Raw genomic sequence first — 16,408 nt, 5'->3', positions numbered from 1 at the left:
AGAAACGCACAGAATTGCACAACACCTTGTTGAAACAATAATTACTGAGATTATTATTGTTGTTGAATCATTAATTTGAACACGTTTTGTTGATTTTTGTTGATGTTGTTCTTTAATAAAGTTACTAATGTTTTGATAAGGAGCCAGAGGAGGACCTGCTGGTCTCAACCTCCTGGCGGCATTCAGTTTGTCACCTAATGCTGAGATCGACTCAAAACTTTCCGTGATCGTCGTATTGCAGCCCTGCTCTAGTAAAGCACGAACAGTTCAGAGACCATATGAAATGGGAAAAAAGTTATTTATTAACTGATTAAGTCTGTTTTAGATTGTTCTTGAAAAACGAATCAGTCGCAGCTGCACAGTGAACCCACAGATTTTTTACAGCAGACAGCCGCTCCCCTCTCATGCAGGTACTGCGTACCCCCGCTAAATCTTTTAGGGGTACGCAGTACCCTGCCGTACCCCCTTACTTTCACTCCTGATACTAACCTAATTTGTTGTGGAGTATTAGCTTTTTCTAATATACATTTTCATGTTTTTCTTGTTTATAGTAACAGAATTCAGCATAGGGTTCTGTGTGTGTGTGTGTGTGTGTGTATGTGTATGTGTATGCGTGCGTGTGTGTGTGTGTGTGTGTGCGTGTGTGTGTGTGTGTGGAACTGATCCAATATCAATATCTGGATCAGTTCCACAGACACACACACAGACAAGACAATTAAAGACAAGAATCTTTCATTTAACTGTCTTTTAATAAAGATCTAACCGAGGACTGGGTTTGATCCTGTGACAACCTGTGACATTTTATTTCTTGTGATGTTTGTAATATAAATAATATTTTCCATATGACTTTATTATTTAATTTCTCACTTATGTTTAAAATATCTGTACAGAAACCAAAGTGGAACCAAAGTCACATTCCCTGTTTGGATATATAAACTTGACCAGAGAAGCTAATCCTGATTTAAAATGTGTTTTTTCCTCACTTTTATTCAAACTATAAACTTTTTTACATTTATTTAGAATTAGTGCTGCCTCATACTTTCTGGTTTTAGTTGGCCATGAGTTCTTAGGGATTTTTTACAGCAGTGTCCAGCTTTCCCCAAAACATTGGGATACATTTGGCAGCAAATCATAAAAATGAGCATGGCAGATAACATTTGAGTAAGTTATTTGATTATTCTTTATAAAAATGATTTTAAAAAAAGATGAGATATATGTAATTAAAATGTTATCTTTAAAAATGTAGTTAGATCATTTGTTTAAAATTTTTCTTTTTTTTATCATCTTTGCACAAACTTTCTGAGGTGCCCCTAACCCCATAAAGTCCCTTTACTTTGAAAAACACTGATGTAGATTATAGTACATAAAGTCTAAGAGCTCAGATTGAGAACCTAGGGGAAGGGAGAAATGGGATAAATGCCTCTTTGATGATGTCTCCAACATGCAGGAGGCCTTGCTGGTCTATAATCCCTCCATGGAGGATACGGGCGATCACCAGCTCTCCACCTTCCACTTTGAATGTCACACCCTGAAACAACAAGCAAAAACTGTTTGAGTGAATCCAGAAAATGCTTAAGGAACAACAACCAACAAATGATAAAACTATGACTCTGTTAGGAGACGTGTTGCTGAAGATCCAGGAGAGAATCAAACTTACCATCGTCTCTGGAACATGATTGGAGCAGGACACAACCACTCAGCTAAACCATGTAAGAGCTAGGACACCTGGTGGAAGTTCTAGATGCATTTTCTATAAGAAAGACTGCTTCATTTATAAAGATGTAATCTGGCAGTGTCATGTCTAGGTGTTGCTTGTGAACTTCACCTCAACTTTTCAAAAAGCGGATGGTTAGACACAGTAAATTCATGGTTCAACAATTAGTGGAAATATATTTCTAATTATGCAAGGATATAGATCGGTTTGGAAACTTTTTCTCCTTTATAGCTGCAGTATAATGTTTCTAACGTTTATAAAAAAATATATGTATATATTTCTTTTTTACATGTTTGTTAAAATTATCACTATGTCATGACAGTATGACATAGACAGAAGGCAGAGAAATAATCTGCCTTCCTGCTGTCATCTGAATCAATAAACACCTCAACAGAAACAACCAATCAGAGTAAGGAGGAGCGTCGTAGTGCTATGAATCACCACATGTATGCGCTGCTCAACCGCCCCCTTGTTCTCTGCTACCCTCCAACTAGTTCACCACAATGGAGCCAACCACGACTCCTTAGCATGGCCACTAATGACGGTGGATAAACGGTTTTCTTGTAATGGTAAGTTGTTTCTATGTTAACACATTTAGGAAGTTGATTGACAGCACTAAGACCCTCCCCTTGGCTCTGATTGGTTGTTATTGAGTGGTGCATTTCTAAAGACAGAAATTGTAGCATTGGGAGAAGGAGGTCAATCTTTTCAGATTATCTCTTATTCTGTCATGATCATGTAAAGTAAAAAAAAAATGAAAACAAACATATTTTGTAAAAGTTACATACTGTAGTCTTAAGAACTGAAATTATCAATTGAAAAATTTTTTTGGTATTTGCAAAACTCAACTTTGTTTCATACTCAACTTGGTCTCACATTAAAAGATGTTTGATGATCTGAAACATTTAATGTGACCAACAAAAGCAGAAGAAATCTGTGAGGGAATAAATACTTTCTCACTACACAAAATTATAGCACCTAACTCATCTAAACTATTTTAATCATGTAATGTGCTGTTGTTAGGGATGCCGTTGACATTTAATACATCCACTATGAGATCAGATATTTTTTACAGGGAAAAATAATTAAAAGCAAATGTTTGCTGATTTGATGAAAGTAGAAATGTTTAGCTACAGCAGGAATACAGGCAGTAGAGATAATGCAGTGATGTTCTCACCAGATGTTCCCCTGCAACTTTGCGTATGCCAACCATGCGTATGGCATCAGAGGGCAGGGCCGGGTTGGTCGTCTGGCTGTCTTCCTGTTCATGATCTACACAGTCACACGGGCTGGGAGGCTGGCTCTCGCATGCCTGGGAGGCCACTGAATCATGAGTCTCCAGTAAAGACTAAATGGTAAAAAAAGACAAAGAATTCTAGTTTGATGTTCAAATTTATCTTTAGTCAGTCAAAGCTCCTGCTTAAAAAGCCCTGACATGCAGCGTGGTGCATTTGTGTACATTCCACACCTGGAAGTGAGGCTGTGTGAGGATGCGGGCCAGCTCAGCGGCAGTGTCGGAGTGCTGCGTGAACGGGTACAGATCCCTGAGGATCTCCTGCAGGAGCTCCACGTTGTTCTCCCTCACTGGTGACAGCCGCGGCTCCTTGGGGCTCTCCTCCTGCTCCTGACATCCACCAACAGTGAGCCGGGATTTAATTCAGTGGAAATGACATTAATGTGTTCATTTTCGATCTCAGTTCCACTTCAAACATTCGTATTTGAGTGTATGCCTCACCAAAGGGCTTTCCATAATGCCTTTGAGGTAGATGAGGTCAAGGTCGTTGGCGATGGTGGAGCTGGTGGTGCTGTCGCTCATTGCGTCCAACACCTGGGGAGCTGACACACACACGCACATGCAAACAATCATTCAGCAGATGAGAATCCCAGCAAACTTCAACATTATGTTTTTTAAAAAAAATCTGACGTTGCTGCATTCACTTGATGCAGAGAGAAGAGCCTTTAGGTGAAGAAAGGAAGGAGGACTTGTAAAAAATAAAAAAAAACATAGACAATAATCTTATGGTGATAACTGCAAACATGAAGAATTGTGTCAGGTCTCACCAGGCTCTGTCCTGGTGGAGGCCACAGGCATGGCAGAACTTCAGTCAATCTGAGAGGGACAGAGAGAGGAAAAGCACGGTGGTGGAATGGCTGCAGAGTTTAAGCAAAAAGATGGCAGATCTGAGAAGAAACTTATCATCAGTTATAGGAACTGTATTCATATGCTCCAAACGCAGCCAAATACCTCAAACGTTTGGGGGAAGAATATGTTTTTACTAACAATCAGATACATGCGAGGTGCATTAGATTCAGCTCCCTATATTACCCACACACCCATAATGAATACAAATCCAGTGCAATTAGTTGACGTCAAATCAGCTGATTAAAAATTAGAGTCCGTGTGTGTGATCTAATCTCACTGTAAACAGCTGCACTTTGATGACTTCTGATGTTTGTTAAAGAACATCAGAGACCATCCATCGTCATGGAGACTAAGGAACCCGGAAGCAGATCTGGAGAAGTTTACAGCAGGGTCAGGTTTTACAACAGCACACAGTTCTGGTCAGTCCATCGTCTGAACACGGAGAGGAAACTATAAACATTAACCAGAGAAGCAGCCAAGAGGCCCATGGTTACTCTGGAGGAGTTGCGGAGATCCACAGCTCAGACGTCAGAATCTCCCTGCAGAAAAACCACTAAACTACACAACTCTAGAAGAGTAGCAAGATGAAAGATCATGTTTCCAGAACGCCACGTAAGTTCTGTTTGCAATTTTCCACAAATCATGTAGAGAAAACACAGTAAACAGGAACGTTCTGCAACGCTTTGGTCAGAAGAAACTAAAATCCTTTGGCATGGATGAAAAACAGTACATGTGGTGAAAAACTGACCCAAAATTCCCAGTGAGAAATGGTGGAGCCAACATCATGCAGGGGTTTTTCTTATTTTCTCATTGACTCAGGGGCTGCAACTGCAGCAAAAGGCAGCACCAAAAAGCTTCAACTGAATACAAATGTACACCACACATTTATTTATTCATTCTGAACCACAGAACAATTTCAGCAGATAAACGGTTTTCCTTTAACGGTAAGTTGGTTCTCTACTTTTAGCCCATTTAGCAGTAAGTACCTGAGGATGATTGGGAGCGGTGCATTTCTTCAAACAACAGCAGCTCAGACAGTGAGAAAAAAATGCTCCTTTTTATTTGTTGTATGCAAACTTCTGTAAGTTTACATTTTCAATTGTTGGGAAAAAATAAGTTTAACTTTTTTTAAACTGACTAAATCAACAACGTTCTGTCAGAACAACGAGTCCAAGTCGTTACCTTCAAATATCCAGAAGTTCTTAAAAAACAATATTCAGCTCTTCATTGGTTCCATCCAGATCAACAAAGGCCGAGAAAGAACCCATACCATGACAAACACACACACGCTCGCACGCACCCACGCACACACACGCACACACACACACACAGGGAGTGATGTCAGCAAGGGAAGGTGGAGCTTCTGCAATTGTTCCAGAATGAAGTCTGGCACAGACTGATGAGAGAGGGAAGAGGGAGTGGCATGTGGGTGTAACTAATCTATACATCACCATGACAACACTTTCAGCTACGCTTATTTTGATTAAGTAAGAACAGATCAGGGCGCTCTTTACATGTGAAGATCTATGCATCTATCGTTGCAATGAAAAGCTGCTGTGAAATCGCATGGCTGCCATGGCAACGGCTCCTCCATCAGCTTTCACACTCACATCGCTGCTTATTGCTGCAGTGGGGATTATACAACACCTTACTTAGGCAGAGTAAACTGGGAGGCAAAATAACAATCTAGAAGAAAAACTAGATTAACTGGAAGACGATCATCATGTTTGTCTTCACAGACTTAATAATGGTCCACGCATTTATGATGGCGTCAGCTAGCTGAAACAGTCGAGACCCAAACATCAATTTTATGTGAAGAGAGATGTCAACCTAACTGCCTAAAAAATCTGAGCCAAAAATCAAAGCCAAAACTTTGTTTCATAAACAGGGACCTTTAGTTACACCTCATTAGATAGGCAGATATCTGTATTAATAGGAAAAAAACAGAATTATTATCCTAAAATTATAACAACATACAGTTATGGTACTAAAAAAGGAAGATCATTAAAAGATAACATCAAATGTACAGAATAATACGAGAGTCCACCATGCTACCGTTCCACTGATGTGTTTTTGAACAAGGAGTGCTCATAAAGCTTCAAGAGCCTGTGCGTGCGCGCGTGCGCGCGTGTGCGTGCGTGTGCGTGCGTGCGTGCGTGCGTGCGTGCGTGCGTGCGTGCGTGCGTGCGCGCGTGACTGATGATGCTGAATCACTCTTTACTCCACCAGCTTCCAGTTTCTCAGCTGATTTAGAGAAGACATTGAAACACAAGCATGGTTCAAGACACTGAGTTTCAGTAAAACTTTTGTTTTTTGAGGGGGGTTACGAACTGTGTGAAGGCCTGGAGGTAGGAGAGGAGCACTGAGATTGTTTCCGAATGCCGTGAGGTACAGAATGATCTAAACAAGTTCAGTTTAACTTCATCAGAATAATATCCACATTTCTGAACAGGACATTAGCTTGAGCTACCTGAAGGTAAATGTGCTCATCATTTTATAGACAGTGGGGAATGCTTTACTTTTGTTCTCTTTAGTGCAACAGATCAAAATAGCACAATTTGACCGATTGAACTTAATGGAACAGCATTATGTGTTTTCCAGGCACATTGTGCTATAAAATGGCACTATCAAGTTGTCATGTTAACTTCTGTTGTTATAAAAACATTATATATGTTAAATATGACTTAAGATGGATGTTACTTCCAAATGTAATGCCTTTGAAATTGGCCTCTATCTCTTTAAGAAACTCCTGCTCTTTCTAACACTCTGCCTTCAAGAAGTCATCACAACATGGCTCTTCTATTAACCCTATAACAACTTCTTTACCAGAGTAGAAGTAGCTCCTATAGCAGATGCACAGTTCCACCAGGTATTTGCTAATTGCTGCTGGCTAGTCTGAAGGAGCTGAGTGAGGGAGGGCTGCTCTGTGAGGTGGAAGCTCTGAAGCTTGAAAGCTGCAGCACTGGGGAGGAGCTGTGACTATGAAAAAAGAGGAGCTGTGCCTGTGGTCCCTTCAGATGTTCTGCACAGCTGGTTACCATGGAGATTAAAGGTTTTCTCAAACATGCATGAAAAAAATCAAAGCAACACACCAGGTATGTTTTTGATGAGAGAATAACATTATAACATGACGTAAAGCTCAAAAAGTGGATTTTACATGTACTGCCCCTTTAACATGATGAATGGTGTTCCTATATATTTCATAGTAACTACTCAGGTAGGAACCATATAGATCCCTCAGGTCATCAGACAATTTACTCACTCTGTGCAGTGTTTAGTTTCCATCACCCTCAACTCTGGAACAATCATTCCTTAGCTTTTTACCTCCTTAAATGTTGTCATTTAGTTTTTTCATTTATTTTATCTTTTTCTGAATTGTTCTTTTTTGAATTACGTTGTAAAAATAACCTGACTCCATTTTTCCTGACAGTGCAGTTTCTGCTCTGAGTGCCCAACATGTCAGGCATTATTGCATCTCTCAGCTTTTTCAGCACACAAATGTGTGAGCATAAAAACCATATTTATTACTTGATAACACAGAAAACATTGAGGTAGGATTAATGACAACAGGACAGGGGATACATTTTAAAAATACAACTGTTTCCATACTCTGTTTCCTTTTTTCATACTTAAGGAAAACAAATCAGATATAGTTTTCCTCACTTTTGTTCATCTTGTAGTCAGCCATTGTTGTTCTTGTTCTCCCCCCACCATGCCATTAATGCAGACACGCCCCCACCCACTCATCACAGCGCCGCCTCCATTCATCTCCCACCGCCACCCATCTGCTGTGCTGAGCCATGAAACAAATGTCACAGGCACAGTTAGCACAGCCCACTAAGACGTGTTAGTACAAAGGCTTGGAGAGCAGCCAAGCCTGGTTCTACTTGCTCTGCTTCTATATTTTTAAAGAACATAATTATTAGAAATTAGATCTTATGAAGTATTTCACTTCCTACAGCATGTTTTACATATTCATTAGATGATGTCCTAATCTGCAGCGTAAGATAGAAGTGTTGTTTATGTGTAGCCTGTTTAGATGTGATGATGGTGGGGTGTTACATCCAATAGGGTCGCCCTTTTACTGCCGACTGGAATCACAAGATTTCCATGTTGGTAGCTTTGTGGAAAGAGTTAAAGTAAAGACCTACAATCTTTAGGGCAGGGGTGTCAAACTCCAGTCCTCGAGGGCCGGTGTCCTGCAACTTTTAGAAGTGCCTCTGCTGMACCACACCTGAATAGAATAATTAAGTAATTAGCAAGGCTCTGGAGAACTGAGGAGGTAATTAAGCCATTTGATTCAGGTGTTTTGTACCTGTGGCACATCTAAAAACTGCAGGACAGCGGCCCTTCAGGACTGGAGTTTGACACCCCTGCTTTAGGGAAATGTTTTACTAAATGTTAAAATAAGACTTGAGAGTTTGGAACATCGACTCTAATCTTTTTGACTTATTTTTAAAAAATCAGAACAACATGCTGTTTTTCGGTGACTGCCCTCAGTGAGGGCGACTGTCTCAGTGGTAATTATTTTGCAATTGGAAAAGTTGTTACATGTTGATGTGTCTCTGGGCAAGGCACTTATCCTCAAGTTGCCTTCTGACTGGTGTGTATGTGAGGGTGAATGAGTCTGAGTGATCAGTGTGACAGGAAAGGTGCTGTATAACATCACTCCATCTACTGATCAATAATTGAAGGAAGGCTAAAGCCGGATCTTTTGAAATGCGTCTTTTTAAATTCCTTAAATAGAGGAATCAGCTAAAACTGTATCATTTTGTAAATGTGACCTAAAATCTAGGTAATGGAAACTGATGTGTACATCTCACCTCTGAGGTTTTCACTGAGGCTGATTCAATGCGATCGTTGGCAGGACAGGAATGGTTCGCTGGAGGAATCACAGAAATCAAGCTGAACTACTTTCAATAGGTTAGATTTCAATCCAACATATTGCTCAGTCCTGGACTGAATTACAGTCCTCACAGATGCTTTAAAATTTAGATATTTCTAAATTCTTTATTCTTTTTGTGAGGAAAAAAAATATAGAAGTCTATAATGTACTCAATTATGAAAACACACATCCTGTATGTACATCATAATAGTGATTCTATACTCGTGTAGCAGCAGTTTGACATTTTGGTCTCATTCATCCAGTCGTAGTGTACATCTGCTTGTCTCTGCGTAGTCGTGGGTGGTGTGGGGATGGAGGTAGGTGGTATACACCATGCAAACAACCATGTACACACACTCATTCATAAGGGCAATTTAAAAAACCTAATTAACCCAACAGTCATTTTTTGAGATGTAGCAGGACGCTGCAGTACCTGGAGAAGCCATGCATGCTCCTGTAGACAAAGCAGTCTGAGCTGCAAAAACAACAAAAAACAGCTAACTGCTGCGTTACCATGCAGCCACCTAACACAGACTTAAAATTAAAGAGTAAAAATATTAACAAAAAAAATCACATTGGTTTTGTGTGTTCTTTTTTTTAACCTCAACATGTATTTTAAAGAAACTATTAGCTCCATATAACAATTCACCATGCGGTTTGACCAGTTGAAGTATTTCAGTAGCCATTCATCCCAGAGCTGATCAAAGCCAGTCCAGGTTGAAACAGACACTACGCAAAATTAAGAAGCAGGGAATCAGGTGTCTTCAAGTCTGTGTGCAAATTAAATTATATTTTGAACCAGTGTGAGCATCCCACTCCTAACACAATAGGAGAGACGCTGAGCGCGGCTCTAATTGGTCTCAGAGGTCATATATAACCAAAAATGACACGCCCACTTTCAAAATGCGTACAACCCAAAGTCTGACCAGAGAACAAAGAAACTATTTACCCATTAACATAACCTCAGTGTACAGTCATACATCACACATTCAACAATACAGCTCCACCAGCTCTGAGAGCATTAAACAACCGAGAGGACAGAACGCAGCAGTGAGAGCTGCATGTCTCCCGCCGCTCTTTGTTTGGGGCCGGAGACCCCGGAGACCCCGGAGACCCTGTCCCTCCTACCTCTGAACACAGGGAGACAAGCTTCCCGCTGGTTGGAGGTCTCGTGCGTGTCTTGTTGTTGTCTTGCTCGTTGTCGACGTTTAGAACGGCGACGGTGTCAATGTGATCGAAAAATAGCCGTAACTTCCGTGAGAACTTCAAAATAAAATATTTGGACATCCGACGGTAAAACACAAAGCGCTAAGATCTGCAGGGCATGAAGCGCACCGAGCTCGCCGAGGATCGCTGTTCGCGTCTCACCACTACATTAGCCTCACATTAGCGCACTGCTGAATTAATGGAACCCCAGAGAGCCCCTCCTTCTGCCGACTCACACAGACAACCAAACACCTCTCCACTCCTCTAAAAAACACATTTGGAAAAAGAACAAACAAAAAACCTTTTGGACGACTACATTTTATGAGACATCTTGAACCAAATCACATAAATACACTAATTTGTCTAATTATTTAGACTTAGCAATTAGTTGTGTTTGTGTTCTAAACAGTGGTGAAAGTAGTTTTAAATTTTGGGGGGTACTATGACAAAAAAAAAAAAAATATGACAAAAAAAAATTATATATAGCTTTGGAATTTCTGTGCTGATTAAATTTTTGCGAAGTGATAAAAGCTGGTAGCTCTTGCATTGTTACAGAATGGAGCTGTATTTCCCTCAACCCACTGGCTGAAATGTTGACACCTTGAGATGCCATGAGACCTAAATCCTGAACATCATGGAATGGATTGCATCCCATTTTTTCATGTCTGGCATACAACCATTCATTTTAGCTTTTAAACTGGTTCTATTGATCCTGTGTCCAGACAGAGGGATAATCAGCAGCCCAGCATCATGGCCTGTTTGTTCTGAAGATCCTGCAGTCATCTCTTCCTAACATGATGCCTCCTCACCCTGACTCATACTGATAGGAGGAACCACAGAGCTCTGTTAGGTTAAAGCTCATCTGAAGTTGGGATATTTTTCCTCCAACAGGTTCCAGAGGAATCACCTCAAACCAGATGTTGGACTGGATTTTATTTGAATGTCATTTGTGAATGTTAGAGCCTCATTTTCAACAGTGGAGCTATAAAGGTTAAAAAAGGTTATTATTTTGGAGAAAATCTCATCAACATCAATATTTCCACTGAATAAGAGGCAAAAAACAAAATTGTTTGATAAAGGAAAAGCCTCTCAGACTCTGAGCCTGACAGCACCAAACTATTTTTTTATATTAAATTTCACATAATTATCGTGGTAGAAGCCATTTGTTTGTTAAATACTTAATAAAACAGATTTACCGTGTTTAATGTTTGTTGTAAATGATGTATTCTCACAAAGAACGAGGTAATTAGTCCAAGTTTGTCGTTTATTGAACATTCAGAAACTGCAGCGGCTGTGATGAGCCACAGCAAAGGTAAAACAGCCTGAACAGGTGATCAACTCTAAACCAGTTGCACCTTTTTACTCTCCTTCTCTCTCTGTCATTCAAGCACACCTGTTGCTAGGCACGTGGAGAAGGGGGGTGACTTGGGGTGCTTGAGAACCTGCCCCTTTTGCTCCTTGTCCCCAAGTGCCCTTTTGGTCAATTTTTTTTTTGTATTATTATTTTCTAAGCCCTCTTCTGACACATAATAACATGTACTAAAATTATTTGTACAATATGCAATGTGTACCGTATCTGACATGCATTAAGGATTTTATTTTACCTGAAAAGGCTTTTTACTAAACTGTAATTGTGTTAGCCACGCTAGCACAGAGTACCGTGTATCAGTCCTAGGCACACTCGAACCCTCAAAACCATGAATGTCCGGCTTACCCAGCCTTGCAAGAACAATAGGCATCAGTGATCTTGTCCACAGCTATATTTATGCTTAGTGTGTGAGGATCTGCTGTTTTCTGATCGGCCGGTAGCATTTAGCTGCAGCACGCACAATGTTGGAGGCATCACGTGGCTAAAACACCTTGATGTCGTCCAAAAAAGATGACATGAACTTGTTGGTTCCCGTCCATTGTCGTGGCTGATATTTTGTGTCGCGGTTTAAGCAGAGAGGTAATGAAATACAACAGACACTGACAGGCCTCTGCTTTTCTCTGATGAACTACTGAGTGGGAGGAGACAGCGAGGTGAGGAAAAACTGTTCTTATCTATCAATTCACTATTTTCATCATACTGACATTAGGCTGTTGTTGTGCTGTTAGCTAGCTGCTAGCTAACGACTTTGCTATCAAAGATAGATAACTAAAAAGCTTCTTCCCTGTGTACGAGGCATATCGCCCGTCCAAAACTTATTATCTCCATAATGGATATATGTCAGATCTTCTAATTTCCTTTGCTGCATAATGTACATTGCATTTATTTTGGCGTTAGGTAAACTTATCTTGAAGGTGAATAACACTTAAATAAAAGTCCAACAAGGATATTCATTTAGAATTAAAAATAACTCACTGTGAATTACCATGATAGATATAAAGTGTGTAATTAATGAAGGGGAAAAAACTCAACCCAGACTTTTAAGTTTAGGGTCTGGTTTGCAGAGTATGAAGTTAAAATTTTTCCTAATTATTCAATGGGACAAAAAAAATTAACCTCAGTTAAGTAAAATAAAATTGTAATCAAAACTTTTGGAATTGTAATGATTCCTTTTTTAAAAACAAATCGTTTTGCTTAAAAAACTTTTTTTAAATTAAATAACTCATTTTTGTCTTGTGAACTTAAAAAGTTATTTGCCAAACATAAACTTTTATTTGCACACATCCGAAATCTTTTGTTGTGATTTTGGACCCTTCCCCCGACGTCATTTGAGAATAACAAGCAAAACTTTGAGTCAAACAAAAACTGACAATAGCAAGAAAATATTTCTGACATGAACAAATAAGTTTGTTTTGCAAAAAAAAATTCACTTCATGAGACAAATGTGTGATTTAAAAGTTTTTTTTAAGCAAAACTCAGTAGGTTTTTCTCATGGTGACATGCGTTAACAATTCAATTTTTGCTTTTGTTTTTTTTCTTTTTTCTGCAGTTCCACGTTAAAGTTTGATGCAGCTCTGCTTTCCTGAATGGACCATCTTCATCTCCACTGCAGCAAACAGGCAGCTCTTTTTATAGATTACAGTCACTAAAAGGTTGCATTGTGCCCTTGTTTATATTTTTAATAGTGTAATTCTGTAAAGACAAAATATGTCTGGTGGTCCAGCTCTGATTTACATATCTTGCTAAATTGCGGGTTTGAATATTGCAATACTTTCCTATAACAAAATARACMTGCAGAAAGAAATTACTAATAAAATATCTTACATATGCACAGTTGTATGCTCTGTATATGATTTCCCTTAGCTTTGATTGTATATCTCACAATTTTGTAATTTATCATTGATTATTAAACTCTGAAAGCTGTGTGGCTTTAATAGTCTGTCCTAGAATGCAGTTAGATGTGCCCTCTTTTTATTGAGCACCTGACCCTTTAGTGGTCTCTGCACGGCGCTGCCTGTTGCCATAGCAACCTCCTGCGCTCCACAATTCGACCTGAGATTACGTTAAAAACATAACAATCAGTCCGTTACGATATCAGGTTTGCGGGCTTGATATTTATTTTGCTATCATTAATAAGCCTCCCTGAACACAGCGGTGGTTGATTAGTTAATTTTAAACTCCTGCTCTGCTAGTAATGGAACCGAAACGCACAGAATTGCGCAACACCTTGTTGAAACAATAATTACTGAGATATTATTGTAGTTGGGTCATTAATTTGAACACGTTTTGTTGATTTTTTTTTTTTGTTCTTTACTAAAGTTCTGAACGTTTTGATAAGGAGTCAGAGGACGTGCTGCTCTCAGCGTCCTGGCGGCGTTTAGTTTGTCCTAATGCTGAGATCGACTCAAAACCTTCCGCGATCGACATGTTGCACCCCTGCTCTAGTAAAGCACGAAGAGTTCAGAAACATATGAAATGGGAAAAAAGCAATTTATTAACTGATCAAGTCTGTTTTAGATTGTTCTTGAAAAACTTATCAGTCACGGCTGATTAGTGGGTGAACTCACTGCTGCACAGTGAACCCGTTGATGTTTTACAGCAGACAGCCGCTCTCCTCTCTTGCAGGTACTGCGTACCCCCGCTAAATCTTTTAGGGGTACGCAGTACCCTGCAGTACCCCCTTACTTTCACCCCTGGTTCTAAACAAAGCCCCTAAAGGAGATCCTGCTGACTTTAAATCTTTATTTTTTTTATTTAATGTTATGGAAAAGTTTAACAGCTCTTTGTTTTCTAGACAGGATCTAGACAACCTCTGAATGGATGACTGAACGCAGGGCTCTGAACTATCTGCTGGTTCTTTAACTAGTTCCAAAGCGAATCAACACCACCACCCAGGGGAAAGGTTGGATGTTGCGTCTTAACGCAGGTAAATGGATTAGAAAATGTAGTGGCAAAACAAAGAAAGAAAAAATATTATTTAGTGAAGATCTTGAGGGTAAGGATGTGCATCAAAAGGCAGGAAACAGAACATTTTTAAGTATTATAGTAATTACATTTTTCTGCATTCATACTTGCTTTGTTTTTGTTTTTTGTGTATCCTTTAATGTTTAGACAAAAAGAAACACCGCAGACACACTCCTGTTCCTAAACTCCTTACAGTCTCCTTACGACATCATTACTTTGTGTGTTTTTACACTTTGGTATCAAGATAAAACCATATTACTGTTTGACATTTTCAAACTGAGCTGAATTCTATTCCAATTATTTGGTTTGTTTGCAAAATATACATACTAAATGAAATGACCGCTCTACAATACCTACAGTTTTGAGATCACTGGACATTAATAGTGTCTTTCACACACTAAGGACTGAATGTAGTGTGAAGTGCCTTGGAGTGGCTGGTCTTGCTTGATAAAGAGCTCAAGAGATTTTGACCATCAAATAAATGTGAATATCAAACAACGCTAACAGGCTTAGAATGGTGATTTCTTTGAAAGAAACTAAGAATTCACTGTGATTAGTCCTGACATTCTTCTTCTTTCTTTCAGCCACTCCCAGACCTGGTTACAGCCAGACCTGAACTAGCCTATTATACAGAAACTGTTTGAAATTACGACATAGGGATAAAGATCTCACAAAGTAACACATCAAGTCTGAAAAAAAAATTAAAGAACATGTCCCTGAGATTTGAGTAATGTTCCTCCTTATGTATATTTATATATCCAGTGTTTTATGTGTTAAAGCTCCACGACCTCGATCTGTCCTGTCCTCACCATTTTCGTGGTAATGATTTGAGTCTGGACTTGCGCCCCCGTGTGGCTGTTTGTGTGTTTGTTTCTGTTCTGCGATGGATTTTCTTCATCTTCTGGTAAAAGATCCTGTGGCAGTGAGGACACCACTGTTTGTATGACATCATGTTTTGGATTACTGACTATCATGATGTCGTACAAATTTATGACAAAATGTTGATATTGGTCTTCTACACCATACAGCTCAGTCTGTTCCAGACTTTCATCCCATAACAAGGAAGTCAAACAAACGTTAGTCACACAGAAAATTGTTTTATTCACATCCTCTGCTCTTCCTCTTGACAGTGGCAACAGTGAAATGGAATGTCTTCACGACACAGTGATGGAGGGACACAAAGACACGGTTCCCAGGTTGATTGGCTGCTCTGACCTCACATGTTTTAATTTGGACACTGACTTACAGCACAGCACTGTTGGAACAACAAAGTTGTCGAAATGACGAGAGACATAGAGAGAGCTTGTGCTCCAGTCAGCGATGGTCATTCTGTTGGCTTTAGAGGGGGTGAGAGGCACCTGTTGGCTCCTCCAGCTGCATTCTGGGAAGACCCCAGAAGAGAAGCACTATGAGGAGGAAGGAGGGCTGCAGTGTCACCACATGAAGGAGTCATCGTATCTGTTGAGAGGCAGACAGAGAGAAGCCAGTCAGCATCTGGCTCTTTGTCACATGTACCACCTCTCCACACACACACACGCACAAACACACACACGCTCCCCCCAGGGTGGATGAGGTGCTCCACCTTGATCTCTGATCTCTGCTGTCGCCTCCAAACAGCAGCTCTGCCACCACGTCCTCCTGAGCCGAGCGCTTCCCATATCTGTAGAGGGGAACAGGGAGACATTAAATCTGAGTTTAAATCCAATTAAACTGCAGTTTTACCAAAGATATTGATGTTTTCAAATTCATAATAACTCTTTTATTACATAATTTATCTTTTTAGATTTCATTAGGATGTACACAATACGTTAAGTGAGTGTTTATGAGGAAAGCTGTGATGCAGATTTACAATCATTGCCCCCCTGTTGTCCCCATCACCTTTACTTGAGGTGGGGCTTCAGGGGCATCTGGGCTCATGTGAAACCATTGTATGGTTTACCAGACAGTAGATTGCAGGTGTTTTTCTAACAGAAACAATAAAACCCCAGCAGCCCGAGCTGCAGCTCCTGTTTCCCCATCAACACACCCCACAATCACAGCATCCAATCTTACTCCCCGCTTCTTCATCTCAGACTGTCAGTGTGTGTGTGTGTGTGTGTGTGTGTGTGTGTGTGTGTGTGTGTGTGT

The 16,408-nt window shown here is 39.9% G+C and overlaps 2 protein-coding genes across 3 annotated transcripts in view; both read right to left on the bottom strand.

The window, feature by feature from the left end:
• Positions 1-10,123, bottom strand: part of mpp2a (MAGUK p55 scaffold protein 2a) — a 16,678-nt gene extending 6,555 nt beyond the window's left edge. For both annotated transcript variants that reach the window (XM_008415056.2, XM_008415057.2), the window contains exons 1-6: positions 9,871-10,123; positions 3,776-3,824; positions 3,450-3,550; positions 3,183-3,338; positions 2,892-3,062; positions 1,421-1,528 (exon numbers count right to left, since the gene is read on the bottom strand). In XM_008415056.2, coding sequence (XP_008413278.1) covers positions 1,421-1,528; positions 2,892-3,062; positions 3,183-3,338; positions 3,450-3,550; positions 3,776-3,806 — 567 coding nt within the window. In that variant the 5' untranslated portion in view covers positions 3,807-3,824; positions 9,871-10,123. The remainder of the gene's footprint in view (positions 1-1,420; positions 1,529-2,891; positions 3,063-3,182; positions 3,339-3,449; positions 3,551-3,775; positions 3,825-9,870) is intronic.
• A 5,239-nt stretch (positions 10,124-15,362) lies between these two features.
• pyya (peptide YYa) overlaps positions 15,363-16,408 on the bottom strand; it is a 5,546-nt gene continuing 4,500 nt past the window's right edge. Inside the window, exons 3-4 of the mRNA XM_008415058.2 lie at positions 15,864-15,941; positions 15,363-15,739 (exon numbers count right to left, since the gene is read on the bottom strand). Of these exons, the coding sequence (XP_008413280.1) occupies positions 15,715-15,739; positions 15,864-15,941 (103 nt within the window). The 3' untranslated portion in view covers positions 15,363-15,714. The remainder of the gene's footprint in view (positions 15,740-15,863; positions 15,942-16,408) is intronic.

The sequence above is a fragment of the Poecilia reticulata genome, linkage group LG8 (genome assembly GCF_000633615.1).
Source record: "Poecilia reticulata strain Guanapo linkage group LG8, Guppy_female_1.0+MT, whole genome shotgun sequence".
Lineage (NCBI taxonomy): Eukaryota > Metazoa > Chordata > Actinopteri > Cyprinodontiformes > Poeciliidae > Poecilia > Poecilia reticulata.
Note: the sequence above shows the minus strand (reverse complement) of the source record. Positions and strands in the feature narration are given on the sequence as shown.